General features: G+C 48.7%; 2 protein-coding genes across 4 annotated transcripts in view; one reads left to right on the forward strand and one right to left on the reverse strand.

The window, feature by feature from the left end:
• Positions 1 to 23,752, reverse strand: part of LOC100349542 (gap junction gamma-3 protein) — a 25,258-nt gene continuing 1,506 nt past the window's right edge. The window contains exons 2-6 of one of the 3 annotated variants that reach the window (XM_070064406.1): positions 9,531 to 9,734; positions 8,474 to 8,751; positions 989 to 1,356; positions 572 to 646; positions 1 to 303 (exon numbers count right to left, since the gene is read on the reverse strand). In XM_070064406.1, the coding sequence (XP_069920507.1) occupies positions 296 to 303; positions 572 to 646; positions 989 to 1,355 (450 nt within the window). In that variant the 5' untranslated portion in view covers position 1,356; positions 8,474 to 8,751; positions 9,531 to 9,734 and the 3' untranslated portion in view covers positions 1 to 295. Of the gene's footprint in view, positions 304 to 515; positions 1,357 to 8,473; positions 8,752 to 9,530; positions 9,735 to 23,752 lie in introns of those variants that run through there. The other 2 variants (XM_017337863.3, XM_051847763.2) reach the window with 2 other exon arrangements.
• AZGP1 (alpha-2-glycoprotein 1, zinc-binding) overlaps positions 22,420 to 23,752 on the forward strand; it is a 7,159-nt gene continuing 5,826 nt past the window's right edge. Inside the window, exon 1 of the mRNA XM_002721874.5 lies at positions 22,420 to 22,574. Within this exon, the coding sequence (XP_002721920.1) occupies positions 22,508 to 22,574 (67 nt within the window). The 5' untranslated portion in view covers positions 22,420 to 22,507. The remainder of the gene's footprint in view (positions 22,575 to 23,752) is intronic.

A 23,752-nucleotide genomic window follows, 5' to 3' on the forward strand; every position in this document is an offset into this window, starting at 1 on the left:
TAACAGTCATCAACGTTTATTGAGCTGGGCAGCGGAGAGGCACAGTTTATAGAGGCTTCTGGCTGACTCTTGAACCAACTCTTTGAAAATTCTGGGGCTGACCCCAGAGAATTCTGGTGAGAAGGCACAAGCAGGAACTCTTCCGGGAAATGCTTTAGACAGCGTGGCTCATCCTTAGATCCTTTATCCTTAGAGATGCTTCAACAGCCTCTAATTTGTCATGAACATGAATCCCCACTCACTGGCTATTGAGAAGATCCCATCATAGGGTTTCCTTCAGGTGAGTCAGATGCCTTCATAATGCTGCAAAGTAATTAAGGAGAAGGTGAGACTTTTCCTAAGAGGGAAGAGATTTCATGGAAGGGCTACTATGGACTAGAACTCTTCCCCTGGCTCACTGGAAGGTATCATCCAACTGATGAGAGTGAGCACTGGGAGATGGGTTGGGAGCTATTGTCAGAACACTCGGCCTGGAATTGGGATATCTACTTTGTAACTTTTGCTCTGGGGGGAGATAATCAGGACAGACATCAGGGGCAGGAAGAAACAGGGTCATTGGTGTCCTCCTCACCTGCTTCCCGAAACTGCTGTTTTGTTTCCATCACTGGGAAGGTATTGGTTGGTTCTTTGTGACTTCTAGTGCTCTCTGAAGTTGGGAAGTAGTTAGAAGAGGAGGATTGGTGCTTCCGGCTCCTCCACCATCTCCCCAATCCCAGAAGCACAAGCTCCAAAAGAGTAAAGAAGAGACAGACCCCACTGACCCCAAACATGGTCTTTAGGAAGATGGTCTTCTCAGAGGGGCGGGAAAGATTACAGGTGATACTACCAAGGCAAGGCTCTCGACGGCATGCAAAGGAACTGGGCATTTTGAACCCATATAGATGGTACTGCCCCCCAAGGGCTGCTCCTTCAAGGACCAGTCGAGTCCCCAGTTGTGCCACATAGGCCCAGAGGAGCCTCAAGTTCCCAGTCCCTGAGGCATCCTTACTGCTCTCCCCTTCAGGGACCAGGGCCTCCTCCTCCTTCTTCAGCTTTCCTGATTCTTCCCAATGCCAGATCACATGATACAGGATGAAACCCATGTAGAGGGCACTGGGTACAGTCACTAAGGTGACGTGGAAGGCCCAGAAGCGCAGTGGAGAGAGGGGGTGGAAGGCGTCATAGCAGGCCGACTTGCAGCCTGGCTGCTGTGTGTGACACACAAATTCACTTTGTTCATCGCCATAGACGCCAGGCCCACCGGCAGCTAACAGCACGAGGCGGAATCCCAGGAGCACAGGAAGCAGGAGGCGCCCCACAGGGGTGGAGTGCTGGCTCTCCTCACGTAACAGTCGCCTCAGGAATGGGCCACACATCCTGTTACAGGGCAGAGAACAATGATCAGAGCGCGTGTACTGCTCCCTCTCCACTAGAGGGAGCTGCAGGCCACTACATCACTCCTAACCCAAGGATAGCTTTAGGAAGCCTTTTAGTTCTCCAAGGATTTGGTTGTACTTATTTATTAGTTAACTGAGTGGCCTATGTAAAATAATTGTGTGTGGCTGTTCTCTCTCTTTTCCCTCCCCTGCTGTGCTGCTGGAATGGAGAGGAGCTCTCAGGGTGGGGAGAAACCAGAGTCTGTCTTTTAAAAAAAAAATTTTTGTTTAATTCATTTGAAAGTCAGAGTTACAGAGAGAGGGAGAGATAGAAAGATCTTCCATCTGCTGGTTCACTCCCCAAGATGGCTGCAACAGCCAGGGCTGGGCCAAGCTGAAGCCAGGAGCTTCATCTGGGTTTCCCATGTGGGTGGCAGGGGCCCAAGTATTTGGGCCATCTCCTGCTGCTTTTCTCAGGCCATTAGCAGGGAGCTGGATCAGAAGTGGAGCAGCTGAGACTTGAACCAGCGCCCATATGGGATGTCATTGTTTCAGGGGCTTTACCTGCTACGCCACAATGCCAGCCCTACGGTCTTTCTCTTCCTCATTCATTGTTTCCCAAAGGCTAAAAGTAAGAGACCAGGGTGGTGGTTTTGATTGCTTGCCCTTTGAAAACGGCTGCTTACACAGGTGATGGCGGGTAGGTCTGATACTATGAACACATCATCTTAACTAAATCAGCGCTGACACTGGCTTCAAACTTACATTCTCTTGTTCTCCACCTTCCTCAGCTGCCATGCCCTCAGGTGTGTACAGGTATGTTTGGGCGGCCTCTGCTCCCATTACATGGTACGACTGAAATGCAATTAGGTTAGAGAGCTGCTTACAGATGAGATGCAATGAACAGAGCAAATGTCAAGGCTTCCTCTAGTCTGATGCTCTTTAGACCTTACCAGTTTAGCAAAGAAAATATTTTGAGGATAACCCAGAAGAGTTTACCAGAGTTAAACGCCATAGGGTTTGGGGGCAAAGGCCGAGCTGATGGGAAAAGAATTCAAAGTTTGGCTCCTTCTTGGTTGTTCTTCAGGTTTATCTCATTCTTGGCGAGAGGCAACCATGGTTAAGGACAGGTTTCAGAAATTCTTCAGTTCCCTGGCCAAAACAGCATCATGATACAAGCCTGAGTTTGCCATCTTTATCTTTGACCTAATCAGCAGCCTTTCTCAGTGCCAAGCAGCTGTTCTCAATCATTCGTATTTACCCTAAACCCTCACTCTCAGAAACCGTGTTCCATAGTCTGAGTGCTAGTGTGCTCCACAAAACGCGTATGGTGGGACCTAATACCCAAAGTGAGAATATTAAAAGGAGCAGCCCTTAGATAATGAAAGGTAAACCCTCTTGAATGGGATTAGTATCCTTATAAAAGAGGTTTGTAGGGGCTGGCATTGTGGCATAGCAGGTAAAGATGCCACCTGCAATGCCAGCATCCCATGTGGGCACTGATTTGTGTTCCAGTTGCTCCATTTCCAATCCAGCTCCCTGCTAATGCGTCTGGAAAAAGCAGAAGATGGCCCCAAGTATGTGGGTAACTGCCACCCACATGGGAGACCCAAATGAAGCTCCTAGCTCCTGGCTTCAGTTGTTGTGGCCATCTAGGGAGTGAACTAGCAGATGGAAGATATTCTTTGTATCTCTCTCTCTCTCTCTATCTTCATATATATATGTGTGTGTATGTATGTATATATATGCATCTCTCTGTAACTCTAAATATATATATATATGTATGTCTCTCTGTAACTCTAAATTTCAAAATAAATAATTTAAAAAAAAAAAAAGGTTTGTGAGAGCCCTCTGGCCCCTCCACCCTGTGAGGGGTGCACCATCTGTGAAGAACAGGCCTTCACCAGCCATAGAATCTGCTGGTGCCTTGAGCTTGGACTTCTTGGCCTCCAGATCTGAAAAACATAAGTTTCTGTTGTTTATAAATTACCCAGATGGAGATATCTTGTTATAGCAACCCAAACAGAGCAAAGCACCATGCAAACCTCTTATTCCAAAAAAGAGAATGGAGATTATTTCATGTGAAAATGCACAACTACTACTGTCTCTTACCCTCCTGTTTTCTTCCTTGTCTAGTATCTTAGAGATTCAAAATGCACCTACATCTGTCCAAGGCTACTCGTCCAAATCTGTGTCCTATGATATCTCCTTTTCTGCTTCTTCAATGATTTGATTCTCATGTTATTTTTCCCATAACTCGGAGCACCCTGTTTCCTCCCCAACAGTGAATCTGCTTAGGCATCACCCTTTATATAACAATAACCTGTGTCTCTAAGTTAGCATGGCAGCATAGGAGACATGCCTAAGCTGTCTCATATCAGCTTATAACACTCAAGAATATGCACAAAACTATTTTAAGTGGGTATTAAATTTTATAAACTACATGTAGGAGAGGTCTTTAAAATTTCATGGAAATGCATATTAACAAAAAACTATGCTTGAAATTCAAATAATTTTTGTAACAAAATAAACTGATTTCAGTTTCTACAGATTGTTTTCTTACCCCTATAAGAACAAAGCACATGCCACAGATTAGGCAGAACAGACATCTTTATGCAGTCAGAAGAGACAGAGTGAGATGCTTCCAAGGGACCAACCTAAGGGTCTCAGCCGACCAGAAAAGTATGTCGCCATCTACCAACTGTGAGAAAACTGTTCTGAGCCTCTAGGAACCAGAGTTTGAATGTCTGCCTGCCCCTTGTCCCCACTGTTTTACTTCCATCATAGACCATGAATACAGTGCGTGTATCAGAGGCCATTGAAAATTCTTTTCTACAAAAATAGGTTAAAAATATTTTAGAAGTGGAGCCAGCATTGTGACTCAATTGGTTGAGCCACTGCCTGCGTTGCTGGTATCCCATATCAGAGGGACCATTAGAGTCCCAACTGCTCTGCTTCCAATCTAGCTCCCTGCTAATGTCCTGGGGAAGGGAGTAGAAGATGGCCCAAGTACCATGACCCCTGCTCCCACATGTAGACCTGGATGGAGTTCCTGGCTCCTGGTTTCAGCCTGGCCCAGTCCCATCAGGGCCATTTGGGGAGTGAACCAGCAAATGGAAAAATCTCCTTATCTCTTTTTCTCATTCTCTCTGTCACTTTGCCTTTGAAATAAATCTTTGAAAGTAATTAAAAACAATAAATATTTAATCCCTAGAAATATGCAAAAGTGGTCTCATGACTAAAGATGGCAGATGACAGTTATCCCTTGTTCCCCAGACTTCTCAAAAATGAGAACAAATTTTTTTTTTTCCGGACAGGCAGAGTGGACAGTGAGAGAGAGAGAGACAGAAAGGTCTTCCTTTGCCATTGGTTCACCCTCCAATGGCCGCTGCGGCCGGCGCGCTGTGGCCGGCACACCACGCAGATCCGATGGCAGGAGCCAGGTGCTTTTCCTGGTCTCCCATGGGGTGCAGGGCCCAAGTACTTGGGCCATCCTCCACTACACTCCCGGGCCACAGCAGAGAGCTGGCCTGGAAGAGGGGCAACTGGGACAGAATCCGGCGCCCCGACCAGGACTAGAATGCAGTGTGCCGGCGCCGCAAGGCGGAGGATTAGCCTAGTGAGCCACGGCGCCAGCCAAACAAATGTATTTTCAAATATATCAGCTTACTACCAATAGAGTAGGAAAAGGATCACCAATAAGACAGTTACCTTGAAGGCAGTAGGACAGATTCTGCAGAAAACCTGATTGGGATACCGAAAAACACAATTGGGACATACTCTTCTAGAATTGAGAGGAAGAAATGAACGATTGAAAGTAAACAAAGTTAGATAGATACAGGAACAAAGCCTGTGTCCTAATTTGAAAATCAAGACAAGAAGAAAACAAAATCACTATTAGCTGAGCATCCCTGAGCTGAAAATTCAAAATCTGAATGCTCCAAAATCCAAAACTTTCTGAGTGTTGCTCTGCTTCCACAAGAGGAAAGTCCTGTGCCTGACCTCATGGATTGGGTGGCAGTCAAAACCCAGGTGCATCAAAATGTTAATAAAATTACCTTCAAGCTAGGTGTATAGGTATACATGAGACATAAATTAATTTTGTGTTTAGAATTGGATCTTATCCCCAAGACCTAACTATGTATGTACAAATATTCCAAAATCCAAAAGTATCCAAAATCAAAAAACACTTCTTGTCCCAAGCATTTCAGACAGGGATACTAGGCCTGTCGCTTCCTTAAAGGGGAGAGTACGTAGTGAAGTGCCTGGGGAAAAAAAGTGGTTTCTCAATAAGTGTTTGCATTTTATTTATCTGAAAAGTCAGATGATGGACAGATATGATTGACAGATGAGAGAGACAGAGAGAGAGAGAATCTCCCATCTGCTGGTTCACTTCTCAAATGCCTACAACAACTGGGAGTAGGCCAGGCTGAAGCCAGGACCCCAGATCTCCCACACAGGCTGCAGAAGCTCAAGTACTTGAGGCAGCATGGCTGTCTCCCCAGGTGTACATTAGCAGGAAGCTGGAAGGCGAAGCAGAGCCCAGACTTCAATCCAGGCAGTCTGATATGGTATGCAGGCATCCTGAGCAGTATTTTAACCACTACACTAAACACATGCCCCGTGTTTGACTCTGAGTTTTATTTGGGCTGATTTGAGCTCCACAAAGGACCAAAACAAAGTCTCCAGTGTCCCTGTGCTGGTACTAAGTGTCTCAACCTTGGCACTACCAACATTGGGAGCCTGGCAGTTCTTTAAGTCCTGTGCCTTGTAGAACATCGAGCAGCATTCCTGATCTCTTCCCACTAAATGCCAGAAGCACACCTCTCCCTTCCCACCCACTTCATAACAAAACAAACAAACAAAAATCTCCAGATGTTGCTGAATGTCCTTGGGGCAAATCACCTCTGGTTGAGACGCACTGCTTCATTGTTTATCCACTGTTGGCCTCAGGTACCAGCTCTGTAAAGCAAGAGAGTACCAGAGCATCTTGGCTGGCTGCCAGGATGGGACTCAACCAGCCCCATTGATGGGGTGCCTGCACCCTCCTCCTGAAATAGGCCCTGGGTCCCTGGATTTGAGGGTTCTGCCCAGGCTCTGTTGAAGAGTTGTCAGACTAAACACCAATTGGGTCAATTCTCAAGTCTTGCTCCCAGCCTCATCTTATTTGAAAATGCAAGCCCAGCACCCTCTAGAACACATGTCCAGCACATTCCCTGCATGCCTGGAATTTAATAGTTGAATGCAGGGCATATTCCAGGTGTCAGAAATTCAAGTGGTTTCCAGGGTCTTTTGCATCACTCTCTGTCTCTCTCTCCCTCCCCCCCTCCCTCCCTCCCTCCCTCCTCTAGCTCTTATACATTCAGTCCCTTTACTGGACACCCACACCAAATGTCTTCTCAGAACTCAGCTGAGGTCTCCAGAGCTCCCCACAGAGCTCTGGGGGTTGGAAGGGGGAGGGGGACAAAAGCGAATAAGATTTCCCTGAGACTCCCTTGGGCTGGAGCCCCCATATCTAACCCTAGACACCCTTCCTTCTCCTTCCTGGTGAGGTTGTTATCACCAAAATCACATGTCTTCCACACAGATTGGGGACCTCCTGGAGGGTTCGACCAAATTTTGCCCCATCTCCCAAAGTCTACAGAGCAAAGGGAGTCTCCCTTACTCCCGCCCTCCCTCCTCCCTCATCTCCTGCTTTCCTGGGACCCTGTGGTCTCCCCCATGTGGTCCAGCTGTCTCCAGCCCCCCTGTATCATTCTCTGCAACCTGCATCCTCCTCTCACAAATAAGTCTGCAGCTGGCATTGTGGTGTAGTGGGTAAAGCCTCCACCTGCAGTGCCGGCATCCCATATTGGCGCCAGTTCTAGTCCCAGCTGCTCCACTTCTGATCCAGCTCTCTGCTGTGGCCTGGGAAAACAGTAGAAGATGGCCCAAGTCCTTGGGTCCCTGCACCCGCATGGGGGACCCAAAAAAGCTCCTGGCTCCTGGCTTCAGATCGGCACAGCTCCGGCCATTGCCGCCAACTGGGGAGTGAACCAGCAGATGGAAGACCTCTCTCTCTCTCTCTCTCTCTCTCTCTCTCTCTCTGCCTCTGCCTCTGCCTCTCCTTCTCTCTGTGTGTAACTCTGAATTTCAGATAAATAAATAAATCTTTTAAAAAAAGATTTTGGTCAGGGGTAGGCCTTGTGGCATAGTGGGTTAGGCTGCTGCAGGGATCTCAGGATACCAGCGCCAGTCCTGGCTCCTCTGCTTTCCATCCAGCTCCCTGCTAATACATCTGGAAAAGTAACAGATGATGGCCCAAGTACTTGGTGCCCTGCCACCCACGTGGGGAACTTGGATAGAGTTCCAAGCTCCTGGCTTCTGCCTGGCCCAGCCCTGATATTGCAGCCACTTGGGGAGAGAACCAGGGGATGGAAGATATCTATCTCTCTCCCCCCACATCTACCTACCTCCACTTTCCGCCTCCCAACCTCCTTCTTTCCCTCACCCTTTCCTTGACACTATGCCTTTCAATTAAAGAAGTAAATCTTCTTTAAAAAAATTATTTTAGTCAGAGAAGCAACACTGATTAGTTCAAGAGATGTCAGAGAAAAGGAAAATGCAGAGTTTGAGTAGATTTTCAAATATCTAAACAGATTGTTTTGAAATTCCATCATGCTTTTGATAAGAGTTTTTCTAAGCATCTCTAGTTCTTTTGGATACAATGTTCAAGATTCCCTTGGTGGCCGGGGGTTCAGGTATAAGGCAGGTGATGTCCAGTGATGACGGTGGGACCTGGCAGTGCAGACCCAGGCTCATCAATCCTATCTTGCCCAACCTGGGCTGGAAAACATTCTAGAATCTTTTACTGAAAACATGGCCATGGAGCAGCAACACTGGCATCACCAGGAATACAGGATCTCAGGCCCACACTCCACACTTCCTAAACCACATCTGAATCGTAATAAAATCCCCAGGTGATTTGTGTGCGCATCACAGCTGGAGAAGCCTCTCTAGACCCCAGGGTACCCACACAAACACACACACACACACACACACACACTCACACACACACAACTTAACCAGACCCTGAGGCAGCCCAGCTGCTCTCCACCCACACATTCACCTGCACTCACCTGGCAGCTTTGAGCAGCAGCACCAACAGCAGGGGGAAGGAGCAGAGAGAGGAGTCCTCAGGCTGGAGCCGCAGGGTCCGGGCTCTTCCCTGGCCCTGCCTTTTGCCACCGCCCACGGCTTCCCCCTCCCCTCGTCATTCCTGGCAGCCTTCTTGGAGGGTGAAGGAATTGCGGCTGCAGGAGCAGGAGCCCTGCTGTGCAGGGACAACAGGCTCTGGAGAAAACTCTGTCTTGGAGGGTGAGGCGTATTCCAAGTAAACAGAGGGAGGTTTTCAGATCTGAAGGGAAAGCAATGGCGTAGGTGTGTTACCAATAGGGGGCTTGCAGGCAACAACACAGAGCATATCCTTAAGACCGAATCCCTACTAAACCCCTCTCTCCTGCCCAGAACACCCAAAGTACAAGTTGACCAACAGGAGAGAGCAAGAGAGTGTGGGGGTGTGTGCTTGCACATATCAGTGTGGGTTTGCATGTGAGCACCTAAGTGCCTGCATGTGTGTGTGTGTGTGTCTGTGTGTGTGTCATTTCCTCAGACAGCCCTCAACCAGGGCTCCTGGTGACCTCCTCCTCTCTTGGCTAAAAGAAAAAGCACAGCCCACTCCCCCTCACAGCACCATGGGAATCTGCTCTGTGACACACACCCCCTCCAGCAGACCCTTTGGGCCCTGGGATACCTGCCTCCACACCATTCCCACCCCCATCCCCACTGCTGCAGCCAGGACCCCCTCCAGAGATATGGCCAAGAATGGGAAGGAGAAAGGCGGGCTAAGCAGGGGAGGAGTGCAGGTTGGGGTGGGGCTGGGAGCATAACTCCTGAGGCTGAGGAGGGAGGGTTCGGTCTACTCTAAGACAACTCCCGGGGTCAGCCCTGGACATTTCGTGGAGCAGAGCTGGAGGAAACCAGGGTTCTCTATACTGCACCTGGTTCCGGTACGATGTTCGGTCACAGCACAACTCTCTGTTCACAAGCACAGACACTTCTTGGGCACAAAGCATCCTCCTGAGGCAGACATCCCACCCACAACCCTATTCCATGATGGCCTCCCTTCCCCCTTACCCCATCCAGGACCCTGCTACCGCCAATTGATCATGTGGTTCTCTGCAGGAAATAAACTGTTCTTAGTTCTCTGCTGCTTTCCAGAGGTTCATGGATGCAATCTTGAAAAATTTCCAGCCAGCATCCTAAGGGCTGTCCATGCCCCCGGGGTAGGCTTGTGTCTCCTTTCACATCCAGAAGAGAGAGAGCAGCCTGCCAGGCATTCTAAAAGAAACCAAGAAAAACACACACACACACACACACACACACACACACAAACACACACACACAAGATCACATCAGAGTATCTTGCTAAAATTACACAGAGAGGGGCCAGTGCTATGGCATAGCCGGTAAGGCCACTGTCTGCAGTGCTGGTATCCTATATGGGCACCGGTTTGAGTCCTGGATGTTCCTCTTCCAGTCCAGCTCTCTGTATGGCCTGGGAAAGCAGTAGAGGATGGCCCAAGTCCTTGGGTCCCTGCACCCACATGGGAGACCTGGAAGAAGCTCCTGACTCCTGGTTTCAGATCAGTGCAGCTCCAGCCATTGTAGCCATCTGGGGAGTGAACCAGCAGATGAAGGACCTCTTTCTCTCTTTCTGCATCTGCCTCTTTGTAGCTCTGCCTTTCAAATAAATAAATAAATCTTTAAAAAATTATACAGAGAACACATTTTAAGAAGACTCTAAGGGCAGCAATATAGAAACTTGGCAAGGATGTGAAATGATCTCTCATAGAATAGGAAATTCGGAGCCTGTACATTTCCAGGCGCAGTAGGAATCAGAGCTATTCAGTGTGCTATGGTTTCGTGTTTTGGGAACTTGGTTCCCTTGCAGCAGTGTTGAGCAGGGAGACCTCTTGGAGGGATGGGCTCGGCCTCTTGAGTGGCTCAGTGCATTCACAGATCAATATTCAATGGGCTACTGTGGGAGTGGCTTGGTTATAAAAGTGAGCTCTCTCTGACTCACTCGCTCAGGCTCCCCATGTGATGTCCTGGACCACGCCACAGCCCAGCAGGAAGGCCCCTGCCAGATGCTGAGCAGAGGTCAGCACCATGTTCTTGGCCTTCCCAGCCTCCACACCAGTAGGCTAAATAAACACCTATCTTTAATAAGTCACCTAGCCTGTGATGTTCAGTTACAGCAACAGGAAACAGGCTAAGACACGGCAACATGGCAATGAAACACTTCTGTTACCTGCCATGTCCCAGACCACAACCTGCCTACCAAGCATCCACTCCTCTCTTTTTCCTTAGTAAGGAAAACCTGATGTTGTTCAATGTGCTTGGTTAAAAGAAAACATGTCCCAACATTCACTGCAGTTAGAGGTGGCCAATTAGGTGTCAGCTAAAGTTGTTCAGTAGAACTTCCAGAAAACACATCTTAGACCATGAGCCTTGAAGATGGAAGCCACAATCGAAGGTTTCTGGGGCCTTGCTGATAACAGGATGGTCCACCAGCTCTGGACTGCTTACCTCTGAACTTAATTTGCATGAGAGGGCCGGCTCTGTGGCACAGTAGGTTAATCCTCTGCCTGCAGCGCTGGCATCCCATATGGCGCCGGTTCTAGTCCCGGCTGCTCCACTTCCAATCCAGCTCTCTGCTGTGGCCTGGGAAAGCAGTAGAAGATGACCCAAGTCCTTGGGCCCCTGCACCCATGTGGGAGACTGGGAAGAAGCACCTGGCTCCTGGCTCCAGATCGCCACAGCTCAGGCCATTGCAGCCATTTGGGGAGTGAACCAATAGAAGGAAGACCTTTGTCTCTTCCTCTCACTGTCTGTAACACTACCTCTCAAATAAATAAAATCTTTTAAAAAATTTGCATGAGAGAGAATTCTATTTCCATCTAGTTTTTTTTTTTAAAGATTTATTTATTTATTTGAAAGACAGAGTTACAGAGAGAGATAGACAGAGAGAGGGCTTCCATCCTCTGGTTCACTCCCCAGATAGCCGCAACGGCTGGAGCTGCACCGATCTGAAACCAGGAGCCAGGAGCTTCTTCCAGGTCTCCCACGCAGGTGCAGGGGCCCAAGGATTTGGGCCATCTTTTACTGCTTTCCCAGGCCACAGCAGAGAGCTGGATTGGAAGTGGAGCAGCCAGGACTAGAACCAGCACCCATATGGGGTGCCGACGCTTCAGGCCAGGGCTTAAACCCTCTGCACCACAGCACCGCCCCCCATCTAGTTTTAAGTACTTGAAATGTCTACTCTGTTATTAACAGTTTATGGCAGGAAGGAAAAGAAGGTAAGATACACAGAACTCACTGTGAGCCAACCCTTATCTAATACTAACTCATTCCATCCTCATTACAATCCTATGATGTAGGCATTAATTGTATCCTTGTGTTCTAGATGGGTGAGGAAATGAAGGTGTGGAGAGGTTAGATCACTTGCAAAGGTCATAGCTCAGGCAGTGAGTGGGAAAGGCAGAACGGGCACCAAGGATGGTTCTGAAGTCAGACTTTTCCACATTTGCTAGCTCACCTCAGTGGGAAGTGGAGCCACTGAGTCAGGTGAGTTTAGCGCATTTTTGCTGCTGGCATGTGATCATATTCTTGAGAACCAAGAGCCGTGACCCCACCACTCAAGGCTACACAGATGGTCCGGTCACAGTGACCAAAGTCCTTGTCTAAACGTCTGAAGTGGGCGTGGAAAGGGGGGAGACGCACAGAGCTTGGGGAATAAGAACATTTTCAAAGTTGCATAAATTTCTCCTGATTCCATAATGGCTCCATTTATAAATGTTCACAGCCCGGGTTAGTGTGGGTATTAGGGGAGGAGGCTAAGGTTAATGCTAAGAGGTTGGGGGGAGGGGATATGCTTAATTATGTCTGAGCTTCTATCAGGACCCTAAATCATCAAGACAAACTTCTCTTTCACAATACTTTTCTGAGGACTGGTGCCAGAAAAGAAGCCCCCAAGGGTAAATGGGGCTCTCATTCCGCTGCTTTATTCCATCAACAATGCCCTCCTTGTCTCTTCTCTTCCCACCAGATGAGACCAGCCTCCTCCCACAGCCATATGTGGACGACATGTGCCAGGACCTGGCACAGCATGGCGGCAGGCACCACCCAGGAGTCGGCAGTAGAAAGAAGCGTGACAGTCTAGTATCTCTGCATCCTGGGAATGACAAGTGTAACTAGCTGGTTTCGAAGAGAGTAAGAAACACGAGCAGCAAAGGTTACCAGCAGAAGGAAAGAGTCAGAACTAGGAGGAAAATCTCTCCCGACAGAGCTGGACCTGGGAAACCAACTGAACTACAAAGTAGCTCAACTAGTCCTCGACTCATCATCACACAGACACCCGAAAAAAGCAAAACTACACCTCCACTGACTTCTTACTTAAGGTTGTGCAGGTTTAAAATATGTTAACTTTTCAAATAGTCAGCAAATGCATTTCTCACCACTATGGCAAGACATCAGCTTAGCAACTAGTTAGACTTAAAGAATCGGTGATGTAGAGGCAATGTCCCAGTTGGATTTCATGCGGATCTCTTCTGACTCATTGCTTGAATTTTCTGGTAAATTCTCCTTCCTCCACTTTTTACCGTCCAATAGCAAGTCTTTCTGCCCATGTGAGAATGCAGTGCTAGGGGCTGACAAGAAGAAAGAGCATGGGCAGCTGTTGACCCCAAAGACCAGGTCTTACTTCTTGACCCCTTGCTGCCCCACTGTGCGATTCCACAGCTGACTCCCATGCCTCAAAGTCCTCTCCACTTTCACACTTTTTTGAAGTCCTTACTCTGTGACTTTCTCTACACCAGATTGTCCAAGTCCAGTGAAATTCTCCTTGCATATCAGGTCGCTGTCACCTCAACAAATCAGCCTTCTTCCTCTACAAGGTGACTGCAAAATGTTCAGGGAAAAAAATGGAATTACAAGATAAGTTTGTTTTGGTGCAAAAAAAAAAAACTTTGAAATGCACACATAGTCTTCGTATGAAGTGTGTTTTCTGTGAACTTATTTTTGTGTAAGAGACAGAGACAGACAGAGCTTCAGTCTGCTGGTCACCCCCCAAATGCCCACTGGGAACTCAATCCAGATTGCTGGAATGGGTGGAAGGGATCCAAGGACACAGAAGGCCAGTGGACTGAGAGGGCTGTGGCTCATGGTACAGCCCTCAGGCAGCTGTGATAATGGAAGTCAGCAGGAGGAAAGATCAGAGCCCTAAAGAAGAGGGAAGAAAAAAACAAAAATAGAAATGCACAGACATATCTGCATGGCCCCCCAACTCCTGCTTCCTCCTCCCCCCTTGCTTCCTCCACCCTTACTCCAGGGACTCAGCTCACACAGGAAGTGAGGTCAGAGTCATTTCTTCTCAAGGTATTTTTTTTTTTGACAGGTAGAGTTACAGACAGTGTGAGAGAGAGACAGAGAGAAAGGCCTTCCTTCTGTTGGTTCACCCCCCAAATGGCCGCCACTGCGCTGATCTGAAGCCAGGAGCCAGATGCTTCTCCTGGTCTCCCATGCAGGTGCATGGGCCAAGCACTTGGGCCATCCTCCACTGCCCTCCTGGGCCGCAGCAGAGAGCCAGACTGGAAGAGGAGCAACCAGGACTAGAACCCAGCACCCACATGGGATGCCAGTGCTTCAGGTGGAGGATTAACCAAGTGAGCCACGGCGCCGGCCCCTCAAGGTACTTCTGACCTCTCTCCTCCATGTCTTTATCCATCTGGGTATGCTGCAACTTTTCGTTCATTACTTATTGGAGAGACAGAGAGAGCATCATCCTTTCATTCACTCCCCAAATAACCTTAATGGCCAGGACTGGACCAGGTCAAAGCTGGGAGCCAGGAACCCAATCTAGGCCTCCTATGTGGGAAGCAGGGACTCAACTACTTGAGCCATCACCTGCTGCCTCCCAGGGTCCGCACTGGTAGGAAGCTGGAATTGGGAGCACAGCCAGAACTCAAACCCAAGCACTCTGATGCAGGTGTCCAAACTGGCATCTCAACTACTGTACCAAAACCTCACCTCAGTCCTACTTTGTAGGTGTCAGACAACTTCATATGGTAGCCTGCCAATCACTATTTGACAGGGAACAAGTCACTTAATTATTGTATTCACAAGCAGCTTACCTAAGTCCCTAGTTGGACTTTTTTTTTTTTAAAGGATTTCTTTTATTTATTTGAAAGGCAGAGTAACAGAGAGAAAGGGAGCTATATTCTGTCTGCATCTGCTGTCTCACTCTCCAAATGGCCACAATGGCTGGAATTGGGCCAGTCTGAAGCCCGTAGCCCAGAATTTGATCCAGGTCTCCCAGGTGGGTGGCAGAGGCCAAAGTACTTGGCCTGTCTTCTGCTGCTTTCCCAGCCAGTTATCTGGGAGGTGGATCAGAAGTGGAGAAGTTGGGACTTGAACCAGCACTTGGACATGGGATGCTGGTATCACAGGTGTCAGTTTAACCCACTGCACCACAATGCCAGCCCCACCCCAGCTTGGGCTTGGGGATGAACGTGACCATGGTCAGCACCCTCATTTGTTGTGTTAGGAAAAGGCTTTTCACCAGGAAATCATTGACTAAGGAGAGGAAGAAGAGGTGGGGAATGAAAAAGGAGAAAAATTGCAAAAACATGGTATAATGTAGAAATGTATTGAACACAGAAGTTTCAGTCAAACCTCAACCATTTTAAAGGTTTTATAGGATAAAATAAATAATTATGGGGCTGGCACTGTGGTGCAGTGGATTAAAGCCCTGAACTGAAGTGCCAGCATCCCATGTGGGCACCAGTTCTAGTCCTGGCTGCTCCTCTTCCGACCCAGCTCTCTGCTATGGCCTGGGAAAGCAATAGAAGACGTCCCAAATCCTTGGGCCCCAGCACCCACGTGGGAGACCAGAAGAAGCTCCTGGCTCCTGGCTCCTGGCTTCAGATCGGCGCAGCTCCGGCCGTTGTGGCCATCTGGGGAGTGAACCAGCAGATGGAAGACTTCTCTCTCTGTCTCCACTTTTCTCTGTAACTCTTTCAAATAAATAAAATAAATTTTTAAAATAAATAAAATTAAATACAAATAAATAAATAAGTAAAGCGAGATGCTGACAGAGAATTTTGAACTGAGATGGAATCAATGCCATGAGTGAGGCGTGCTGTGAAGCTAAGCAAACTGACTGAATGTAGGGTTCAAGAGGCTTCAGGTCTCCTGGCCTTAGGGTGCTGGCTTGGGAGCTTGGGAGTGGAAGCACAAGGCAAGGTAGCATTCTGGAGGGATGCCTATGGTGGATGGGACTTCACTGGATTCAAGGAAGGAGTCCCAGCCTGAGTCCCTTTGGATCCAAAACCTTGGACCCCAAGAAGAAGTGAGAAACAAAGAGAAGTGGGCGGAGGCCTGCCTGGAAGAGGAGTATCTTAAATGATGCTGAAGGGAACGCTGATATCTGTGTCTGCTCATCAGTGGGGAGGAAGACAAGGACCAAGGAACCTTGAGGAGGGGGACATAAGAGGATAGATGACCCAATGGGAGGCAAACAGGTAGACTTAGGGACTCATAGTGGTTTTCCTCAGAATCCCACTTAACCCACTAAAAGTACTCTCAAAAGCTCCAGATTCAGGCAGGGACGGTGATGAGGAAGGGCACTGTTTGCCCACTCCTGAGACCTGCAGAGTCCTGACTGTGCCTTATCTCAAACTCTTTCAGGGAGAAATTGGCGTGGATGGGCCCCTGGTCTGTATTTCTCTTACACATGAGTGGTTTTTTTCTTACACAGTACTGGATGGACAATACGCGGAAATGCTGTCCTTGACATGTCTATTCAATTTAGTCAAGGAAGAAAGCCCCAACAACTCAGAAGGAACAACCCAGCCGATGATATTTCAAACCAGCTTCTGATACTTTGAACAAATGAAAAATAGCATGACAGAATAAACATGTCAAACCAATGAGGAAACCAAAGCAAAGTTCACATGAACAGGGCAGGGCCAAGGCCGTTTGGAATGTGAGATCTGGCCCCACCTATGGCAGGACAGGCGGGTAAAAGAGGAAATCTAGAAGACCCAAGAGACCCAAGTCCCAGTCAGGTGTACGGCAGGAAGATAGGGCCCCAAAGCTACCAAGACACCTGCAGGGAGTCTGATTTCAGGAGGCTTACGACAGCTTGCCAAGAAGAGGTCAAAAGGTTGTTCCTAATCAGTTGGGTGTAAAATGGTTGAGACCGGAAGCTCACACAGGCCCAACAAGACAGGTAACCTAGGAGTGAGTGTTAAGCATCAATGGAGCAAACCAGGGAGGAAACAGTGGTCTCCAATCAGCTCCTGCCTACCCAGCAAAGAACACCAACAGATTCTCCTGTAGGTGGGACAACGTCAAGTGCCAACTGAGGAGGGCCATATTAGTCTATTTTTTCATTACTGCAATGAAATATCTGAAACTTTACAAAGGCCAGCACCACGGCTCAATAGGCTAATCCTCTGCCTGTGGCGCCAGCACACCAGGTTCTAGTCCAGGTTAGGGTGCCGGATTCTGTCCTGGTTTCTCCTCTTCCAGTCCAGCTCTCTGCTGTGGCCCGGGAGTGCAATGGAGGATGGCCCAAGTCCTTGGGCCCTGCACCTGCATGAGAGACCAGGAGAAGCACCTGGCTCCTGGCTTCGGATCAGCACGGTGCGCCAGCCGCAGCGCACCAGCCGCAGCGGCCATTGGAGGGTGAACCAATGGAAAAAAATGAAGACCTTTCTCTCTGTCTCTACCTCTCTCACTGTCCACTATTCCTGTCAAAAAAAAAAAAAACTTTACAAAGAAAAGAGGGGCTGGTGCTGTGGCACAGTAGGTTAACCCTCCGCCTGCGGTGCCAGCATCCCATATGGGCTCCGGTTCGAGTCCTGGCTGCTCTACTTCTGATCCAGCTCTCTGCTATGGCCTAGGAAAGCAGTAGTAGATGGCCCAAATCCTTGGGCCCCTGCACCTGCGTGGGAGACCCGAAAGAAGCTCCTGGCTTCTGGCTTCAGATCAGCTCAGCTCCAGCTGTTGTAGCCATTTAGGGAGTGAACAAGCGGATGGAAGACTTTTCTCTCTGTCTCTTCCTCTCACTTCTGTAACTCTACCTCTCAAATAAATAAATAAATCTTTTATAAAAAGCATACAAAGAAAAGAGGAGGTTTTTGCTCACAGCTCTGAGTTCAAAGGCCATGGTCAGGCCTTTGGTCAGGACTCTTGTAGAGTCCTGAGGGAGAGCAGGGCATCCCATGGCAGGGGCAGGGAGAGCACCTGTGTATGTGCACGTCTTCGGATCTTGCTCCCTCTTCTTATAAAACCAGAATTCAATTTGGTGGCTCCATTCCACTGGCCTTATGTAACCTAGTCTTGGCCCAAAGACTCCAGCTCTAAACCCCACATTTGGGCTAAGTTCCAGCCTGCCCCATATTTCACTGTGGAGATTAAATTTCAGCACGTGACGCCTTGGAGGGCAGTTGAACCAAATACAAACCACATGAAGGCCCAACCCCAGGAGGGTCTCATTGCCACATTTTTTTTTTTTTTTTGACAGGCAGAGTGGATAGTGAGAGAGAGAGAGACAAAGAGAAAGGTTTTCCTTTTGCCATTGGTTCACCCTCCAATGGCCACTGTGGTCGGTGCATGGCACTGATCCGATGGCAGGAGCCAGGTGCTTCCTCCTGGTCTCCCATGGGGTGCAGGGCCCAAGCACTTGGGCCATCCTCCACTGCACCCCCGGGCCACAGCAGAGAGCTGGCCTGGAAGAGGGGCGACCGGGACAGAATCCAGCGCCCTGACCGGGACTAGAACCCGGTGTGCTGGTGCCACAAGGCAGAGGATTAGCCTAGTGAGCCGCGGTGCCGACCACATTATTTCCTTCTTAAATAATTCTTCAGTCACTTCAGAAGAGCCTAACACCCTGCCCATACAGCTTTACTTTTATTTTATGCACTAAAAATTACCTTGAGAACGACTGGCAAAGGAGAAGATGGCACAAAAAGTTTGAAAACTGCTGACCAGAGAACACAGGCTGTGTGGGAAGACACCATGGAGCTCCTCACTCATTGGAAGACGTCAGATGCATCATGTCTTTGATTGGGTCTCTCCGAAATCTGATTCCAACCTCACTTTTGCACTTAACCATCCCAGACAATCCAACTCCTCAATCATCTTCATGAATTCTGTCCCCACCAGATTGGTCTTGATAACCCTGAGGTGTTCATTCTCTTTGTCTTTGTTCCTATATCTGTTGGCCTTTTTTAAAAGGATTTATTTATATTTATTTTATTTGAAAGGCAGAGTGACAGAGATAAAGAGGTGGGAACAGAGAGAGAGAGAGAGAGAGAGAGAGAGGTATATCTTTCATCCACTGGTTCACTCCCCAAATGGTCACAACAGCCAGGGCTGAGCCAGGCCCAAGCCAGGAGCTTAGAACTCCATCTATGTCTCCCACATGGGTGGCAAGGACCTAAGAACTTGGGCCATCACCTGCTTCTTTCCCAGGTGCATTAGCAGAGAGCTGGATCAGAAGTGGAGCAGCCGGGACTCTGATACAGGATGCAGGCATTATAAGCTGCAGCTTAACCCACTGCTCCACAACGCCAGCCCCTGTTGGCCTATTTTTATAAGTGCTTATTGTCTGTCTTTTGTCAATCACTGGGCTAAGCACTAGTGACAGACAAAAGAACATGATAGACACAACCCCATCCTTATGAAATTTGCCCCCATCTCTGTCAACAGAAATTCTACCCGTGACCAGTGTTGTGTTCACACTCAACAGCTACCTTCCTGCGTTTCTCTCCAATGATGCTCTTATTAGTACTGCCCATCGGTATCAACCTTGTAAAATTGGAAGGAATGCCTGGATCATATTTTGTTATTAAAAATACTAGGTTTGAGTAATTAAGATATAAAACCTATTTTTTTTTTTTTTTGGACAGGCAGAGTGGACAGTGAGAGAGGTAGAGACAGAGAGAAAGGTCTTCCTTTACCGTTGGTTCACCCTCCAATGGCCACTGTGGCCGGTGCACTGCGGCCGGTGCACCACGCAGATCCGAAGCCAGGAGCCAGGTGCTTATCCTGGTTTCCCATGCGGTGCAGGGCCCAAGCACTTGGGCCATCCTCCATTGCACTTCCGGGCCACAGCAGAGAGCTGGACTGGAAGAGGAGCACCTGGGACAGAATCCGGCGCCCCAACCGGGACTAGAACCTGGGGTGCCAGCACTGCAGGCAGAGGATTAGCCTATTGAGCCGCGGTGCCGGGCATAAAACCTACTTTTTCATTGTTAGGTTTTAACAATTAGGCATTATTAGGATTTTGTCTGTTTCATCCTTGCAACTGCACTATCATAGAAGATGCCTGATTTTCAGACTGTGCTTTGGGCCAATCACTTCTGTGTTTGAGTTTATTCTCTTTAGCTTTAAGCTTTCTGCCACTCTTGGACTCAGACTTCTGGTCCTTGGTCCTTGAATCCCTCATATCCCTCACACTCCCCTGTGGGATCAGCCACTTGGGACTAGAAATGTTCCCTTCAACAGCACTCCTTCCAGACGTCCACAAGAGATAACCAGTCACTGTTCTACCCACTCCTGCATACCAGGCCTGCATGGATTCCCAAAGACCATTGTGTTTGCACTGGATTCCGGCCCCAGAAACAATCTCAGGTTCCCATCCTTCCATTCCCCTGAACATCTATCATCTGGAAACAATCCTTGGACCAATTTCTGTGTCAGTCAGTATCATTCTTCATCGCTAGAAACAGAATCCAATTCTGACTTTAAGTAGAAAATAAAGTTAATGATTAGTTAGTAGCTAATTATTAGTTATCTGCAGAGTCCACAGAGAGCCTGGAGAACCCATGCTCTGAATTAGGCAGGAGATGCTGTCAAAAATCACACTCCCAGGGTTGGCCCGGTAGCTCAGAAGGTTAAGCTGCTGCCTGCAATGCCAGCCTCCCATATCGGAGTGCCGTTTTGAGTCCTAGCTGATCCACTTCCAATCTAACTCTCTGCTAATGTGCCTGGGAATGCAGCAGAAGATGGCCCAAGTGCTTGGACCCCTTGCCACCCATGTGGGAGACCCAGATGGAGTTCCTGGCTCCTGGCTTTAGTCTGGCCCAACTCTAACCATTTCAGCCATTTGGGGAGTGAACCAGCAGATGGAAGATCTCTGTCTCTGTCACTCTGACATTCAAATAAACTTTTTAAAAATAGCTATTTTATTTGAAAGGCAGAGTTACAGAGAGAGAGAGAGAGAGAGAGAGAGAGAGAGAGAGAGAGAGAAACAGGCAGAAATCTTCCATCAGCTGGTTCATTCCCCAAATGGCCACAACAGCCAGGGTTAGGCCAGGCCAAAGCCAAGAGCTTCATCTGGATCTTCCACGTGGGTGCAGGGGCCCAAACACTTGGGCCATTCTCCACTACTTCCCCAGGTGCATTAGCAGGGAGCTAGATTAGAAGTGGAGCAGCCAAGACTCGAACCAACGCCCATACAAGATGCTGGCTTTGCAGATGGTGGCTCAATCTGTCACGCCACAATGCCATACCCCCAAATAAACTTTTTTAAAAAATCACACTCTGGGGGTTGGCACTGTGGCGTAGCAGGTAAATCCGCTACCTGCAGCGCCGGCATCCATATAGGTGCTGGTTCAAGTCCTGGCTGCTCTACTTCTGATCCAGCTCTCTGCTATGGCCTGGGAAAGCAGTAGAAGATGGCCCATGTCCTTGGGCCTCTGCCCTCACTTGGGAGACCCAGAAGAAGCTCCTGGCTCCTGGCTTCATATTGGCATTGCTCCAGCAATTGCGGCCAATTGGGGAGTGAACTAGAGGATGGAGGATCTCTCTCTCCCTCTCCCTCTCCCTCTCCCTCTCCCTCTCCCTCTCCCTCTCCCTCTCCCTCTCCCTCTCCCTTTTTCTTCTCTCTGTGTAACTCTTTTAAATAAATAAATATATCTTTAAAAAACAGAATAAAAAACACACTCCGTGGACAGGTATTTGGCTAGGTTACACTCCCACAGCCCATATCAGAGTCCCCACTCTGCTCTCCATCCCTGCTTCCTGCTAATGTGCTCCCTGGGAGGCAGTGGTGATGACTCAGAGTTCCTGCCACCCAAATGGAAGACAAGATTGAGCTCCAGGCCCCTAGTTTTGGTTCAGCCCAGCACCCATGCACACCCATATGGGTATTTGGGGAAGGACCTGGCAAATGAAAGAACTCCGCTCCCCTCCCCCAAATAAATAGCAATAATTTTTTCTGCCAGCAGAGGGCAGCAGATCCGACCGAGTGGACCAACACCGCCACCAGCAGGGACTGGACACAGGACATCTTCATGGCTAGTGCTGCCCTAGGAACTGGCAGTTGCAGCCGTGGCTGAGACCAGCAGAAAGTGTTGTCCATGGAATCTGCTGCCTTATTTATCTGACACCTGACTCAGTGTCCAGAGCTGGAGCTCTGCTGGCTGAGCCAAGCCTTGTGTACACCTGCTCATTCCATTGCAAGGGAGGCTGCAGAGGGCAGGGTAGGAGGGGGCTGTCCTGGCTGTTTCTGCTTTCGTGGGGGAAGGTCGGGATTCTCCAGCATAGAGAGGGAGGGAGGTGAATGTTTTTAAGACACAGCTCTGGCAGGTGGGGTGTGGGGGAGCGATGAGCCCACCGAGGCTGGGGTCTACCCAGGCCCGGATTCTGGACATGTCGAGAGCTTTTCCAGAGGTGAGAGATGAAGCCTGATTTGACAACATCCAAACCCCACTAGCGATCCCAGAGTGGGGAGTGCCATAACTGACCGGAAGGGTGACACACATCCCAGCATCGACCACTCAGCACACCTCGCCCCCAGCCCACCAGCCTTCCTCCACCTGAAGGATAGCCAGTGTCTCAGCTCTCAGTTTAAAGCCCCTACTGCAGACCTCAGGACCACACTCCTGTCTTCTGCGGCTCTTTTTCTCAATCTCAGGGGAGGAGCCCATCCTGGCCCTCTCATTGGCCTGTGGCTTCACCTCCCCTGGGCACGGCTCCAGGCCCCAGGGAAAGACCTGCATTTCCTGTCCAGTACCTTCCACCCAGGCACTATAGCAAAGATGGTGCCTGTCCTACTGTCTCTGCCACTCCTTCTGGGTTCAACGGTCCCCCAGGGGACCCAAGCGGGTGAGTGGACGGAGCGAGGGATGAGCCCTGGAGAAGAAGGGAGGGAAGACGCAGAGCAGGGTGGATGGGCTGGGAGAGGGGCACCAAGGGCTGAGGCTCTTCCTGGCTTATGAATGTTCAGGCAGAAGAGATGCAAACTTGTGATTCCTGAATTGTGAGTGTTTAAAATTCATTACTTTTATAAATTGTCAGAATAAGACACTCACGTTTAGAATATTGCCATAGTGTACAGTGAACTCGGCATGAGTCAGAGTTCTCTGGAGAAACAGAACTAACAGGATGTGTATTATATACAAGGGTTCCGTGGAAGGGGTGGCCAGTGTGTCTGCATTCCATACTGGAATACCCGAGTTCAAATCCCAGCTCCAGCTCCCAATTCCAGCTTTCTGCCGCCCTGGGAGACAGTAGGTGATGGCTCAAGTAGTTGAGTCCCTGCCACCCACATGGGAAATGAGTTGAGTTCCCAAATCCTGCATTTGGCCTGGCCCAGCCTCGATCATTGCAGGCACTTGGACAGTGAACCAGTGGTGGAAGATAGAAATCTCTCTCTCTCTTTCTCCCCTAAATATTAAAAAGTAAAATATCTAAATATCTGTGAAATATTTGATAACTTTATTTTAGTACAAAAAATTTGGAATCCTCGCAATTTTTTATAATATGCTTTATGTATGAGAAATCTTCAAAAAGTTTATGGAGATGGAATTAAAAGATAAGTTTATTTGGGCACAAAAATAGTTGAAATCTATACATAATTTCTTCCTAATACTCATCTTTCATGAATTTTTTGAAGACCCTCTCATATACATGTGTATTAAAAATTTCTAGGGCCAGCATTGTAGTACAGCAGGTCAAGCCACGGCCTGCAGCACCAACATCCCATATGGAACTGGTTCAAGTCCCGGCTGCTCCATTTCTAATCCAGTTCCCTACTAATGTGCCTGAGAAAGCAGCAGAAGATGGCCCAAGTGCCTGGGTCCCTGCACTCATGTGGGAGACCTGTATGAAGCTCTTGTCTCCTGGCTTTGGCCTAGCCCAGCCCCAGCTGCTGCAGTCATTTGGGGAATGAACCAGGGGATGGAAGATTCTCTCTCTCTCTCTCTCTCTCTCTCTCTCTCTCTCCCTTTCTCTATCTTTCTCTTTCTGCCTCTCTGTAATTCTGCCTTTCAAATAAATTGTAC

This window comes from Oryctolagus cuniculus, chromosome 19 (assembly GCF_964237555.1).
Source record: "Oryctolagus cuniculus chromosome 19, mOryCun1.1, whole genome shotgun sequence".
Lineage (NCBI taxonomy): Eukaryota > Metazoa > Chordata > Mammalia > Lagomorpha > Leporidae > Oryctolagus > Oryctolagus cuniculus.